This window comes from Esox lucius, chromosome 8, assembly GCF_011004845.1.
Source record: "Esox lucius isolate fEsoLuc1 chromosome 8, fEsoLuc1.pri, whole genome shotgun sequence".
Taxonomy (NCBI): Eukaryota; Metazoa; Chordata; class Actinopteri; order Esociformes; family Esocidae; genus Esox; species Esox lucius.
Window position 1 is genome coordinate 33501141 of NC_047576.1, and position 15613 is coordinate 33516753.

General features: G+C 37.9%; 1 protein-coding gene across 5 annotated transcripts in view; it reads left to right on the forward strand.

The window, feature by feature from the left end:
- Positions 1 to 15613, forward strand: part of arhgef18b (rho/rac guanine nucleotide exchange factor (GEF) 18b) — an 87983-nt gene that overhangs the window by 6372 nt on the left and 65998 nt on the right. For 3 of the 5 annotated variants that reach the window (XM_034293743.1, XM_034293746.1, XM_034293745.1), the window contains exons 4-8: positions 1220 to 1274; positions 1988 to 2032; positions 2666 to 2743; positions 2888 to 2993; positions 10169 to 10361. In XM_034293743.1, coding sequence (XP_034149634.1) covers positions 1220 to 1274; positions 1988 to 2032; positions 2666 to 2743; positions 2888 to 2993; positions 10169 to 10361 — 477 coding nt within the window. The remainder of the gene's footprint in view (positions 1 to 1219; positions 1275 to 1987; positions 2033 to 2665; positions 2744 to 2887; positions 2994 to 10168; positions 10362 to 15613) is intronic. The other 2 variants (XM_034293744.1, XM_034293747.1) reach the window with 2 other exon arrangements.

Genomic DNA, 15613 nt, shown 5'->3' on the forward strand with positions numbered 1-15613 from the left:
CTAAGGGAAAAACAGGTCAACTTAAATAGGATCCCCAATTAAAGAAGCAAAAGGGAGCAACTGCCTCTGATTGGGGAAAATGTAACAGTAGTGCACATTGAGATGCCAAGAGGCACCTCTGTAGTCAGGCCGGACTGTGGCCTGCTCGACATTATTTCATGTTGTCACTCGTTAACATCATGCCAAGTTTTCATATTTTGTTTCGTATTAAGTTTACCTCCACCACAATTAGCATTTTGCCACAGGCCGTCTTACAGCTTATAAGCCAGTAATAGGCTTACTAGTATAAAACTTACTTCTTGAACTTAACACAGCCCAAGCTATTTCATGGCGCAAAACCGTTAGTTTTTCTTTCATTCGTGAATGACATTGATACAATAACTATCAATATAGGTGATGATAGCTGACTTATTTGTCAAGTGAAAAAACAAGACAATCGTGAAAACCCCTACTATTTTACTGCCCAAGGGGTTTTCAATCAATCAATCAAATGTATTTATAAAGCCCTTTTTACAACAGCAGTTGTCAAAAAATGCTTTACAGAGACACCCGGCCTTAAACCCCAAGGAGCAAACAACACTAGTGTTGGATTTCAATGACTAGGAAAAACTCCCTAAGAAGGCCGAATTTTAGGAAGAAACCTAGAGAGGACCCAGGTTCAGAGGGGGGAACAGTCCTCTTCTGGCTGTCACGGCTGAGATATTGGAATAATTTATAAATCCAGAGTCTATTTGATTTTAGACTAGGTCAGGAATATGACCTGGTGGACAAGGACAGGGACAGCAACGGGGGCCCCCCAAACCAGGTACTCTGCAGGTGCGGACCAGGACCTCATCTCATCCTAAAATTTTGATAATTGAATGGACCATTTTGCATGTGATGGTTCACACGATGAAAGAATGTTTAGAAGTTGTGAAGAGTATGACAATTTCAATGAGAATCAACTCATCAGTGTTGATCAGAAAGCTGTGTGTATGTAAGTATTAGGCAAATTGTCCCAAAACATGTGCAGAAAGAGTACAATTTGTTTGAATGAAAGAGATATTGTAAACTGGTGTGAGCAAGAACTAATTGTTCAGAGATTTGAACTTATTGTTCTGAAAAAAATATTTCTCATTTGAGAAATGAGTCAAAACGATTGAGAAAAACTGTATCAATTACTCCTCACTCATTGCCTAGCACATTTTGAAAATGTTCTTGTGCTGCTGTTGTATTTCAGAGGAGCTGGACCTAGAGGAACCCAATTTGCACACTGCAGAAGGACAGACTCATATGTAAGTTACTTAACACAGTCCACTGTATGTTTACAGTGTCTCTTGGAAAGAGTTGAATCTATTTTCTGTTTGTGTAAATGTTTGGCACTTAAGCTAGAGGTGTTTCATGTAGGTGAAATCTACACATTTGTATTTTTTGTGAAGCTTTTTCTTTGTAATGCCTTTGTTTATGTGACATACCAAAAAAAAACTTGCTGTCACCATTGTGTATCCATGGCTGATGGTGACCTTGATCAAATAACTACTTTATCTATATTCTTTATGTTTTCTCTGTAATACTGATACAGTGTACAGTACTCACTTCTAGGTGAAGTGATTAGCACAAAACATTGGATTAACATGTGAACAAATCCTGTTATCCATGTGAACAAATCAATGTTTGTACTGCATTCCTCTCCTTCTTTAGTACCGCATACACAATGTACAAGCATTTCCCTGTTCCCATTTTGACATCTCTGCTCCATGTCATATGTCTTCAGACTGTTCCTCTTCCAGTCCTCTCCCAGCTCCTTAGATGGATTATTTTCTCATGTGTGGGATTGTATGTATGTGTGTGTGTGTGTGTCTGCTTGTGTGCTTTCGAGAAGTCAGGCCTGCAGATGTTTGTGTGTGTTCGCTAAATCACATCCCTTGCAACCTGACACCTGGCCCCCAATGGTCTGATGTTGATAGAACCAGACCCATTCTCAGTCTCAGTGTCTTGTTTGTCTTAGGCTGATGGTACAGAAAGTTCTGCAAGAGCTAAAGCAGTACCATGGGTGAGTAGAGAGGTCAGGGAGGCCTGGTTGGCCCCAATAAACCTGCATCCCTCAAAACCCTTTAGGTCAGGGGTGTCCAAACGCTTCCATAGAGGGCCGAGTGTCTTCAGGTTTGCGCTCTCACCTTGTACTTGATTGACTAATTAGGTTACTAATTGGTTAGTTTCTACCCTCACCTGGTTGTTTAGGTGTGAACGGGGAACCAATTTATAGGAAAAAACAAAAACCTGCAGACACTCTGCCCTCCGTGGAACTTTTTGGACACCCCTGTTTTAGATTCATAGAGCAAGGCTAGGTAGGAGCTTGGGTAATCATGTTTGAAGGCTGAATAAATGTTATGGAATTAGCATGAGCTTGATGCAATCTTGCACTGGGTGGATAGCTGCCTTTGCACTGTGACACGGTTATTGATAATAACGACTGCACATATTTTTAGTTTAAACTTGAACTACATGAGCACTTGATTAAAGCTGTTACTCTTGCTTCTGAACTTACTTGAGAATTACAGTCAACTGCTTCAATAAAGCATGACCCCATCCTGCAAATACATTTTATGCTCAGTGTTTTGCTCAATAATAAAGCACTGTGATATTGAATCAGAATAATCATCCAAACAATGGTTTGTTCTCACAGAGCCAAGCAGAGAACCACCAGGCCTGAGGAGAAGGAGTCAGGAAGTAGTGTCACTTGGTACGAATTCCTCTCTAATGAGTAAGTCACAGACTCCATTTCATTTTACACTATATGAAGACTTTTATGAATTCATTATAATTTCACTCATAATTTGGGCCACAGCTGATGTCCGATATTAACTAAAATTTGATATAATACAATATATTCTCTTCTGCTCAACAGAAATGAAGAGGATGAGGACAGGTCAGAAAAAGTGAAGGGAACAAAGGTGAAGCGGACACTGAGCTCACTGAAGAACAGAATGACTGGCTCCTTCAAACAAGACAAGGTGAGCAAAACCAAGAAATTTGATATCGAAACCAGATGTTAAGTGTACAAACACTTAAAGGATAAGGGGCCTACTTACAGGTTATCTAGCATGATCCCTGTATGCAGAGACATTTTCAGTATTTCAGTTTTGAGTGATTTCATTAATTGGCACTAATTGTTTGAAAAAAGAACTGGTTTTGCTTTGTCATTAGGGGTGTTGCATATGCAACACCGCTGCATAAAAAATAAATAAAAACAGAATGCAATGATGTGCAAATTATTTAAACCCTATATTCAATGGAAATTGTACAAAGACAACATATCACATTTTGAAACTGAGACATTTTATTGTTTCTTGAAAAACATATGCCCACTTTGAAGTTGATGCCAGCAAAAAGTTGGGACAGTGGCAACCAAAGACTGGAAAAGTTGTGTAATGCTAAAAAACTATTATAATTAAAAGATTCAGAGAATCTGGAGAAATCTCTGTATACAAGGGACAAGGCCAAAAACCAATATTGGATGGCTGTGGTCTTTGGGCCCACAGACACAATTCTGTAGTGGAGGTCACTGCATGGGCTCAGGATCACTTCTGCAGATCATTGTTTGTGTACACTGTACATCGCTGCATCCACAAATGAAAGTTAAAACTCTACCATACAAAGAAGAAACCATACACTAACAAGATCCAGAACCGCCACCACCTTCTCTGGGATAATTTTGGATGGACTGAGATTAGGGCTCTCACAATATCAGATTTTCACTACACGATTATCGTGGCAAAAATAATTCACGGTAACAAGGTATCTATAGTAAATCTAAAGAAAGAAAATGCTGTCAGTCAAATTCATCTTCAACACTCAAAATATGAGTGTATGGAGGTGTAGAGAGTTTGTAACCATAACTGTACAAATGAAAAGATAAAAACATACAAAAAGAACAATTACACTTTGAACTGATAAACAAAAGATCCACAAGGCCTTACACAGAGAGGGTTTTTTGGAAAAATACCACACATTTTTGCATAGTGAGTATAGGCTACGAAAAGGCGTTAATTCAAACACTAGTGTTTAGGTCCAGTTTATGGTCCAGACTCGTAGTTTAAGCAAATGCATCGTTTGTCCTATTGAAAAACCAAGAAGATTTTTTTGAAAAATACATTGTCCTTTTAACCATGTGAATAGGCAGAAACTGCGCGTCTTTGCGGATCTCTCCAGGGGGTTCTAGTGGGGCTAACGAGTGGATTTCAACGCAAGTGCATAGGTCCAGTATCCTTGTTTGAGCACATACATCGTTTGTCTAAAAGTGACATGAATAAAGTATCGAAAAACCGAGAGGAGTATTTGGAAAAATACAACTTCCGATTTACCAAGTTAATACGATAATATCATATGTGCATTATCAGAGTTGGGGAGTACCAGATTACAAATAATCAGTTACAAGTAACATTACTTTTGGATTACTTCAATTGAAAAAGAATAGGATCGCGAAATATCTATGACAGGCTGCACGCTTGTTTTTTTATTTAATGTTTTAAAAACATAGTTATTTGAACCAAAATAACAATTGAGTGCCTCAGTTGTTGTGTGTGTGATCATCATGCGCGCAAATGTGGACGCGCATAAGCATTTTAGTGACTGATGAAGCGATAGTTTAATTGGTAAAAACGGTGTGTATCTATATTAGCCGACTAATTTAAAGGTGATTTAGTTATCTACTCGACGCATCTTTCTCAGAAAAATGATATGCGATAGGCCTACCTCGTGTTATATATTATATAGGCTAGTTCAAGTTTCAAGGTTTATTTGTCAAATGCACCGAACAACACAACCGAGAGGAGTTGCACTGAAAAACTCAGACAGGAAATGTTTTTGAAGATCAGGCAACTATTTGTTAGATAGCTGTAACATGGGCTGCCTGCAAGATAAAACATTATATGGAATTAATCACGATATTTATGGAGAAAAGGTGTGTTGGGAAACACTCTGTTGAAGGATGAAATGTTTGACGCAACCACCTCAACTCCATCCATACAGGTAACCTATGTGATCCTGCTTGCTTTGCATCTCAGAATATTGCATCCATTGGTTATCATTGGCTGCTGACGACATTGACTTTAAGCTAAAAGTGCAGGTGTATTATCACAGTTTATTTCTATAATTTGCGATTTGAAAGTAAATTGCTGGTGACCCTAATAATCATGTTACGTTCACGCGGGTCAAACGTATTTACGATTGCAAACGTTAACACGACCTTCGATTTTGGGCTATGTTCAGATAAACAGCCAGATTCTGGAAGATCGAGGTTTATTTGATTAATTGGAACGACTGAATATGTCACAGAACTTGAGCGTGTAATGCAGAGATGTAGCCCAATCATATTGAAGTAGAAAGCAATGGTTTCGAAACCCTTTCCAAAGGCGCTGTACAAAACCCATAAGTAAATTCCGTTTTTGGCCAGCTATGTATTGTAATCTCTAACACTGACTGATTCCGCAAAGGGTGTTCAACTGGTTATAGGCTGTTCCTGTTTGTTTTGTAATGCCTCTTAATATGAAAGTAATCTAAAAGTAATTCAAAGTAATCAGATTATATTACTGATTTTGAGTAATCAAAAATGTATGTTACTGATTACAAATGTGGACAGGTAACTGTAATGGATTACATTTGAAAAGTAACCTGCCCAACCCTGTGTATTATTAACATGATATCAATATTACATTTTTTAAATATCATGGTTATCGTCAATACTGGTATATTGTGACACCCCTAACTGAGATGGACTGAGGCGAAGTGGAAAACGGTCCTGTGGTCTGACGAATCAAAACTTGAAATTATTTTTGGGAATCATGGACGCTGTGTCGTCCGGACTAAAGATGAAAGGGACCATCTGGCTTCTCATCAGCCCACAGTTCAACAGCCAGAATCCATTATGGTATGGGCGTGCATTAGTGCACATGGCATGAGTGACTTGTACATCAGTGAAGGCACCATTAATGCTGAACAATATAAAGTGGGGAGAACAAGTATTTGATACACAGCCGATTTTCCAGGTTTTCCTACTTACAAAGCATGTAGAGGTCTGTATCATAGGTACACTTTAATTGTGACAGACGGAATCTAAAACAAAAATCCAGAAAATCACATTGTATGATTTTTAAATAATTAATTTGCATTTTATTGCATGAGATTAGTATTTGATCACCTACCAACCAGTAAGAATTCCAGCTCTCACAGACCTGTTAGTTTTTCTAATGAGTGTTCTCCACTCATTACCTGTATTAACTGCACATTTTTGAACTCGTTACCTGTATAAAAGACATCTGTCCACAGACTCCAACTTCTCTACAATGGCCAAGACCAGAGAGCTGTGTAAGAATATCAGGGATTAAATTGTAGACCTAGGCCGGGATGGGCTACAGGACAATTGGCAAGTGGCTTGGTGAGAAGGCAACAACTGTTGGTGCAATTATTAGAAAATGGAAGAAGTTCAAGATTACGGTCAATCTCCCTCGGTCTGGGGCTCCATGCAAGATCTCACCTCTTGTGGCATCAATGATCATGAGGAAGGTGAGGGATCAGCCCAGAACTACACAGCAGGACCTGGTCAATGACCTGAAGAGAGCTGGGACCAGAGTCTCAAAGAAAACCATTAGTAACACACTATGCCGTCATGGATTAAAATCCAGCAGCGCACGCAAGGTCCCCCTGCTCAAGCCAGTGCATGTCCAGGCCCGTCTGAAGTTTGCCAATGACCATCTGGATGATCCAGAGGAGGAATGGGAGAAGGTCATGTGGTCTGATGAGCTTTTTGGTCTCAACTCAACTCGCCGTGTTTGGAGGAAGAAGAAGGATGAGTACATCCCCAAGAACACCATCCCAACCGTGAAGCATGGAGGTGGAAACATCATTCTTTGGGAATGCTTTTCTGCAAAGGGGACAGGACGACTGCACTGTATTGAGGGGAGGATGGATGGGGCCATGTACCGAGAGATCTTGGCCAACAACCTCCTTCCCTCAGTAAGAGCATTGAAGATGGGTCGTGGCTGGGTCTTCCAGCATGACAACGACCCGAAACACACAGCCAGGGCAACTAAGGAGTGGCTCCGTAAGAAGCATCTCAAGGTCCTGGAGTGGCCTAGCCAGTCTCCAGACCTGAATCCAATAGAAAATCTTTGGAGGGAGCTGGCGAATCTGGTCTGGAGAGGGTCTGTATGGAGGTGTGGTACAAAATCCCTGCTGCAGTGTGTGCAAACCTGGTCAAGAACTAAAGGAAACGCATGATCTCTGTAATTGCATACAAAGGTTTCTGTACCAAATATTGAGTTCTGCTTTTCTGATGTATCAAATACTTGTGTGATTCAATAAAATACTACAATGTGATTTTCTGGAGTTTTGTTTTAGATTCCGTCACTCACAGTTGAAGAGTACCTATGATAAAAATTACAGACCTCTACATGCTTTGTAAGTGGGAAAACCTGCAAAACCGGCAGTGTATCAAATACTTGTTCTCCCCACTCTATACATGTTTTGGAGCAACGTATGCTGCCATCCAGACAATGTATTTTTTAGGGAAGGCCTTGCTTATTTTAGCAAGACAAGGCCAAACCACGTTCTGCATGTATTACAACAGCATTGCTCTGTAGTAAAAGAGTTTGGGTGCTAAACTGACCTGCCTGTAGTCCTGAACCGGTCACCCATTGAAAACATTTGGCACATTATGAAACGATATATTTGACAAAGGAGACCTGAACTGTTGAGCAGCTGCAATCCTATATCATTCAAGAATGGGAGTGCATTTCAGAGGTGATGCAACACAGCTGTAAACATGTCCCTGTCCCAACTTTTTTGAAATGTGTTGCTGGTATCAAAATCCAAATGGGCATGTTTTTTTCCTAAACCAATTACATTTCTCAGTTTAAAAAATTGATATGTTGTCTTCTTATTATTTTCAATAAAATATAAGGATAAATGATTTGCACATCACTCCATTCTGTTTTTATCCTAATTTTATTCAGCGTCCCAACTTTTTTGGAAAGAGAGTTGTAGATTGATAGCAAAACAAGAAAAGGAACCCGTCAAGCCTAGTTCTGCTAGCCCGCCATTTGAAGGGATGAATGTTGCTGCCCAAGCTGGATTCGATCCACGGTTTACTATGTGCCAGTTTACTATGTGCGTCTTTAACCACTACGCTATTTAAATAGTGGGTGTGTGTGCATGTGCAATTAGTCAAAACTCCACAGTTCCCTACATTAGTGAACATCCAAACCAATAACAGAATCGCTACACTACATTCAACACATTAAATTACAGATTACTGTTGATGGCTAGCTAATAGATATACAGTACCTATATTGAAAGAATGAATAGCTAACCACTACGCCATTTGAACTATGCTATGTAAATCAAAAATGAGATTTGTCATTATGAGGTATTGGGTGTAGATTGATGGCAAAAATAATGTATTTTATCTACTATCAATGATGTCTATAACACAACAATAATGTTAAAGGGCGTTAATACTTTCCAAAGGCACCATCATTAGTTTTACTTTTATTTAGCACCAGCCTAAGATCCATAAAAAATTTTTTTTATAGAAATCAGATGGCAGATATGTAAATGCTTGTACAAGAGATGGGACTATATCGCACAGGACTGTGGTATCTGTATATAAGTTAATTTCCCACAGAGTTACAGATGTCATTCATATGCAGAGTGAACATTGAAGGACTCAAACTCCAACCTTGTGGAACTCCAGTGTGAATAGTGAAGTTGGTCTGCTTATCAATTTATTTGAAATGTCATCCTCTTGTTCATGTAAATAGACCATTTTTAATTACTATCTCAAACATTACTTTTTGTCTTTTCCGGGTCCTCTTATTGCATTTATCAAGGCCTGTGGAACACATAAATGGCTTGTACTAGTAGATTTGGAAAAAGCCAGATGAACATCATAAACAAACCGCCAGCCTCTGATTAAAATTATATCCTGTTCTAAGCAATTTTATTGCTGTTAAGTCAGTGATGTGAAAGCCATTGTTAATTTACTCTACATCCTCATTTTATCATATGAATGGATGAAAACCAAGAGGAAATGTCTTACTTGTCACATTTCTTACTTGCATTGGACCTACAATGTTTGCCTGAGTTATTTTACGGCAATAGCACCTGTTTAGCATATGATTGCTGTTGACCTAGGCCTAGTTAGTAGTTAGGCCTGTGTAACGTTTGTTGTGTATTACTTTGTCCCTTTGCATGAACACAACTTGACATTATTTTCATTTGATTGTCAAACAATATCACTGTTAAGAGCTCCTTTTGACTACCAGTGCATGTCTTTCCACTTTTCCAATTATTTAATCATCTGCAGGGACCTGATGCATAAATATGATGAATGGAAAGAGACATTGATTGCAAAAAACCTGAGATGTATCATAATACATTTACTGTCATTATGATAACCTCAGTTATATCCCGAATACTGTGTCTTCTACTGTATGTGCACATCTCCATCACTGCCACAAAATGTTGGTGTTGTTGTCAAACTCTAACACATACTGAAATACAACCATACTTTCATATTCACGCAGCTGACATGCAGTAAGGTTAAAATATGTCACAGTTGCTTACAATTTTCCTGGCATTTTGTTATAATTATTTTGTTTGACTCATTTTATCAGTATGGCTGACACTATAATTTATTGTGATGGGACACTGCACCAGAGTGTACAATCTTATTTTCACACCTAGTGAGAACAGAATGTGAAATTACAAGACCTTAAAAAATTGTGGTTTTAACTACTTGTTTTGTGTGACATAGTATAATGCCAAGAGTCAGAGGAGTGTTGAAGGGTAAATTAATATTAGAAGATAACCACACTTTCACCATCTTCTTACTTAGCTAAAAATACTTGTAAAAAATCATGTTCACAAATAAAATATTGGATCCGTTGTATAATAATATTGCATCCGTTGTATAAGCACATAAAAAAACGGCAGATGTGTGTTGCTAGGGAACATTCCCTCTGTATTAATGCTTGCTTATACCTCATTGTTATATCAGTCCTGTTCTTCTGTTCTCCATCTTCATTATACACGATGTTGTATAAAAAATATATCAACATCAAAAGAAGCATTAAAGATGAAAGCTGACATCATTTTCATCCTCTATCTTCTTTTTTTTCTTTTTACCCAGCAGGGTAAGAATCGAGAGAAAGAGCAGCAGAGGGACAAGGGGAAGGAGAAAGACAGGGAACCCAAAGAGAAAGAGATACTGCGTGGCTGTAGTAGCAGTGGGCATCAGCTGGTGACAGGCTCCTTCTCTAGCTCTGCCACCTGCTCACTGTGCAGTAAGGCTCTGCACAAAAAGCATGGTCTGCAGTGTCTGAGTGAGTAACATACTAACGCACTCATATACAGCATTGAGCTCCAAACTTTTGAACAGTGACATGTTTTTGTTTTTTTCGACACAATGACAAAGGTTAAAGTGTATATAAAGTGAGCTGTTTAAAATGTAAGCACATTTTGTACATTGTATTTTGTACAAAGTACTTTGACATATTCAGTTACTAGTGTATATGTGCAATAAAGTGGTGAACACTTATTCGTCCCATATTCCTAATGCATTATACATTGGTGCTAAATTTTTTCTTTATGGACATGGAGATTTTTTGTGCTGATCAGTGACAAAACCTCCTAATTAAATTAGTCCAAGGGGAGTGAATACTTTTGAAAGCCATGGTACATATTAATTTAGAAGTTGTTTTTTTCAATTGAAATTTCTGCTTCTGTACAGAGTAAAAAAACTAAAATGTGTCACTGTCTGAATACTATTGGACCACACTATACACTCTCCTTTGTCCCCTTCACCCTTTACATGCTCTACAATAGCACCCTCGCACACCTTTCCCCTTTTGTATCCAGTGTGACATAATACTCTGTCCATACTTTGTTTACATACTTTCTTAACACATGATGCAAGTGGTTCTTTTGTCTGTTGATTGTATGTGCTTGTATAATTGTGGGAAAGCTTGTCTGTTACACTAACCTTTTGAGTCAGTTACATGGATGGTTACAGAAAAAACAGACCAAGTACATTACATTACCATGAACTGAATTGGCAGCTAATTTGCACGTCTCCCTGTTTGATTTCATTCCTCATGTTTTCTCTTTCCATAAGCATTGTTTTATATAGTGAGATTTAAAAAGGTACAGAAAAACTAGACCAGACACGGCAGTTGCCCTTTATTTACTATTTGTATTTTAAATTGACTGTTTACATTCTAACCTAGTATTTTTAGGCTTACTAAGAAGCAATATGGTAACAATTGCCATTTTATGGGATTCAACTAAATTGGTATTTACCAAAGAAACAAGAATCAAGAAATGATATTTCACCATGAAGGCCATATTCTAAGCAAATACTGTACCTGGAAAGTACCATTAGAAAGTACTACCCAACTTGGCTTACAAGGAAACACTTCTTTTTGAAACTCAATAGGATGTTTCAACACATTAGCTTCTGTCTTTCACTCATTCTTCACGTCTTTGCAGCATGACTCCAGCTGATAAGATGCAATACACATGTAGCCTAATGGGAAAAGAGGCATCACTTAAGCATCTGTTTGGTGTGGGGGTGAGGCAGAGTCAGCACATCAGGGAATGGAACACCCGTTATAATAATATTCAGAGACCTGTGTAGGATGATGTTAAGATGAATTGCTGTTTTAAATCACTCAAACAAAACAAACTTTCTTTAGAAGTTGACATGCACATATGCAGCACAATAGTATTGCAGTTAACGGAAAATGATGACTGAAGCGATTCCTGGGAACACACACGAGTAAGTTGATTTTTGTACATTTTGTAAATTATCTGTTTATGAACATAATTTAGCTGCAGATTATGGCAAATCCCCTGGGTGCAAATAAGGGAGAATCTTCACTTTGCAGTTTTATAGTAACTTACCTTATAACAGGAAGATAAGAAAACCTTGGAACTAAGTCTTTACAAGCTTGTTTCAAATCTCCCTCCCCTAATTAATCCATCATTCTTCCTTCTCTGTAAAATGTGGCTCCACTGATATCAGTTTTGTAAAACAAAATTATCTTGGCCCATAGTTTTACCTGATCTGGTAACTTAAGCTGCAATCCAACTAGGCATAAAGAAATTACTCAACGTCAACAGTAGCTATTGTTTAATTGATTCCAGTAAAACATTTTAAATTGAATAAGTCTGGGTGGAATAGTCATCCCAAGTTTGAAGATAAACTAAATTGATCTCAGTTAATAGACATTATTTAGTTTAAATTCAGGGGGACACGGAACAGAAGTCTGGACTGTATGTAGCAGTAGTCTACAGGTCAGACTGAAAATATGTCATGTCAAATTACTAGTAATATTTAGGATTTAGCTAATGCAGTTATATATATAAAACACAGAAACAAGTGTTTTTGCTTGTTTCTGTCAGGAGGAGTGATGTTTTATCACAATTAACAATACCGAAGATAATGTACCTTAAGCCTACTGCAATTTCTGTGACTTTTTATTTATTCACATGCATTGAGCCAGCAGCAACAGCACTTTGATTTAAACCAGAGAAATATTGGTCAATCCTTGGTGTACCACGACCAAGATTTAAAGGTCTACTAATCTTTAAAATAGACACCCATTTAACATCCTATGTAAAAATACAAAATATAATGTAGGTAAGAGTTCCCTCTACTGGCTCTCCAATACAAAGTTTAGCAGCATATGGTCTCCCATTAAGGGAACCATCCTGTTTAGTTTGCAGATACAAGCCAGCAGTGGAATGCAAGATGTTGTGCTGCTCTATGCATGTATATAATAACGTACTGTATTTCCATTCAGGAATCTGAAATAAGAATAATGTCTGCCGGTTCACGCATAATCTCACGAGGCCGCACCTCCAAACTCGTCTGGCCTCCTTGGAGGTCTGGAAATGCTGATTTTCAGCGGCAACATATTTATTGGATGTAGGTTTTCAAATAAACGTCCACTCTCAGGTTTGTTGAAGGCGAGCATGGTTTCCCAATTTCTTCAAACTGGATAAAACACATTTACTGAATGTTTTTAGTTCCTACCTAGGTTGGGATATATCAGAAAAGAAGCAAAGATGGAGTAAAAACTTAATTTTGCTTAGGACTTTCAACTTCTCTACTTAAATGGTGTTCTGAAAAATATGTTTTGGCGTGCTACTGGCTATGGTGAATGATTATCAAGCATGGCCGACAGTCTGCAATTTATTGAAATTTGACAAAGGGCAGCTCAATAACGCTAGAGGTTACTCTTTTGATTTCATTTATTGATGATCAAGTTTGTGTTCTGAACGCAAAGGGAATCACAGCAGCATACGCAGGTCAAAACGAGACTGAGGACGAGAAAATTTGTTTGCTAAAATCTTTTGGTACATCTTGAGGTTGAGACTGCCGTGTCACTTTTTTCATTCAGTTTAGAATAAGCCCTTTCCCCTCACAAAAGCACCAATTATTTCAACCTCATCCACACTTCGTTTATATTATAGCAGAAGATTACGACAGAATCCCCATACCGCTTTAGAAATCCCATCATTCAGTTACCGGTGTTACGAAGAGTTCAGTGCCTGTCGAAAGGGCTCATGCGCCGCTATCTAAAATTCCTTTCTATCAGACACTTCCTTCCAAAAAGGGTTCCAGAAAGCATCTGGTTATTTACATTTGTTTTCTCTGTAATATAGGCTTGTGGTATTTGCGATCCATGGATAACTTTTTACATTTGTTTCACTGTATTTACAAGCTACACGTACAGGAAAAGTTTAATATATTATCTGAATACTTTGTATGTCAAACTGTTGCAGTTGACCGCTACAAATTCTGATAAAAAATGTATTGATATAATCGTTGTGTTGGTGGTGTTTTTTGCAGAAGCAAGAATACTGTACCTTTGTAGCTTTGATGAAAATGTAACACCTAAATGATGTATTTCAACATTAAAATGTCAGTAATGATGTACATTTTCAAAGTGTTGGTTGCAACAAGTCATAATTTTGGACTGTGAACATTAATTGTTTTATGCAGTATGTTTAGCATGTACGCCTGAATGTGAAATACCAGTTTTTATACTTCTGTGCCACAAATATGGATAAAGTTAAATGTGTGTATAAGGTCAGTTGACGCGCGGGCGTTCGCCAATGAAAATTAGATGCTTCTTTCTTCTTCCATGTAAACATAGATATTCCGCTGCAAATAACAACGTATCGTTTGTGTACTTTCTTAACCAGAAGCGCCACAATCGCGATCACAAATATTGATCACCTATAGTCCTCAATCTTTTTGTGTTGTTTATTAGACTACAATACATAAACCAATCCAAAGGGAAGTCTATCCATGTCACCACCCTCCCCAAAAAAGAGAGAAAGAGCAAGCGAGCGCGCCAGGGGGAGTGGCGCGTGTCGCACTTACCATGCTGCCAATAAAGTCATTGTACACTTAAATTACATTGAAGATGCATTCAAGCAATTGTTTTGAGAGAAAAGAAATGCCCAAACGGCGAAAGAAGTGGAATAGATGATTATGGAAAGCGAGGATAGTGAAAATGGGTCTGAACATTCAGACGATGAAAAGTATCTGGATGGAATCGACCCATTTGTAAAATAGGGTAAGTGTAGCCAAAATGCAATTCTATGACATTTTTTATTATTATGTTGCATTGTTTTAGTGGAATTACTAGGCCTATATGATAACTTGATATAACGGTAGGGTAGCCAGTGGTCAAATGTGCACCTATGCTGTGTTGTGTAGAGTGTCACCTGTGGATATAACCATCCAAAGGAAGACTGGACACATCCCTGTTCTAATCTCCACCACTTCCAGATATAACACATGTAGGGAATTCCTAAGGAATTCAAGGCACCCCATAAAAAAAAAAAAAACTCCTCTGAGTTCAAAAAAGATGGGACTTCCATCTAAAGGCGGCTTTTGGAAGTACAATATGACAGAATAAGTTCAGTGACCCCCATATGGGCATTTTGAATGATTATCAGAACTTGTGAGACAAAAATGGATGTGGATGAGAGTAAAAAAAATTCCATGTTCATTTTATTATTTTATAAATACAAAACCATTCAACTTGTAGTTATTCTGAACCCCTGGGGGTATCCAATTGTAATGTAGAAAAGGCTACCTATTATATTTTACTATTTTATTTCAATATAAAATCAAAATATGTGCACTTGCATTTTTACATTTTTCTGATTATGTCACATTATTATTCATGTAAGTGTCTAAAAAATCTTTTTTCAATACATCCTTCATGTAGCTGAGGGTCTGCAGAATCCCAGATTATAAAGCACTTCCTTCTACTATAAAGGATGACCATTTTAGAAGACAAAATGTCAAGATAGTGACAGGCAGATTTTAAACCCCTAGACCTCAGAGGGTTTTAATGAATGAAGACATTATCCACATTGAATTAAATCCATTCAATGGTTTGGTGAGGGAGAGGATCAATATGCTCAATATGCAAAAATCCAGAAAATCACATTGTATGATTTTTAAACAATTAATTAGCATTTTATTGCATGACATAAGTATTTGATCACCTACCAACCAGTAAGAATTCCGGCTCTCACAGACCTGTTAGTT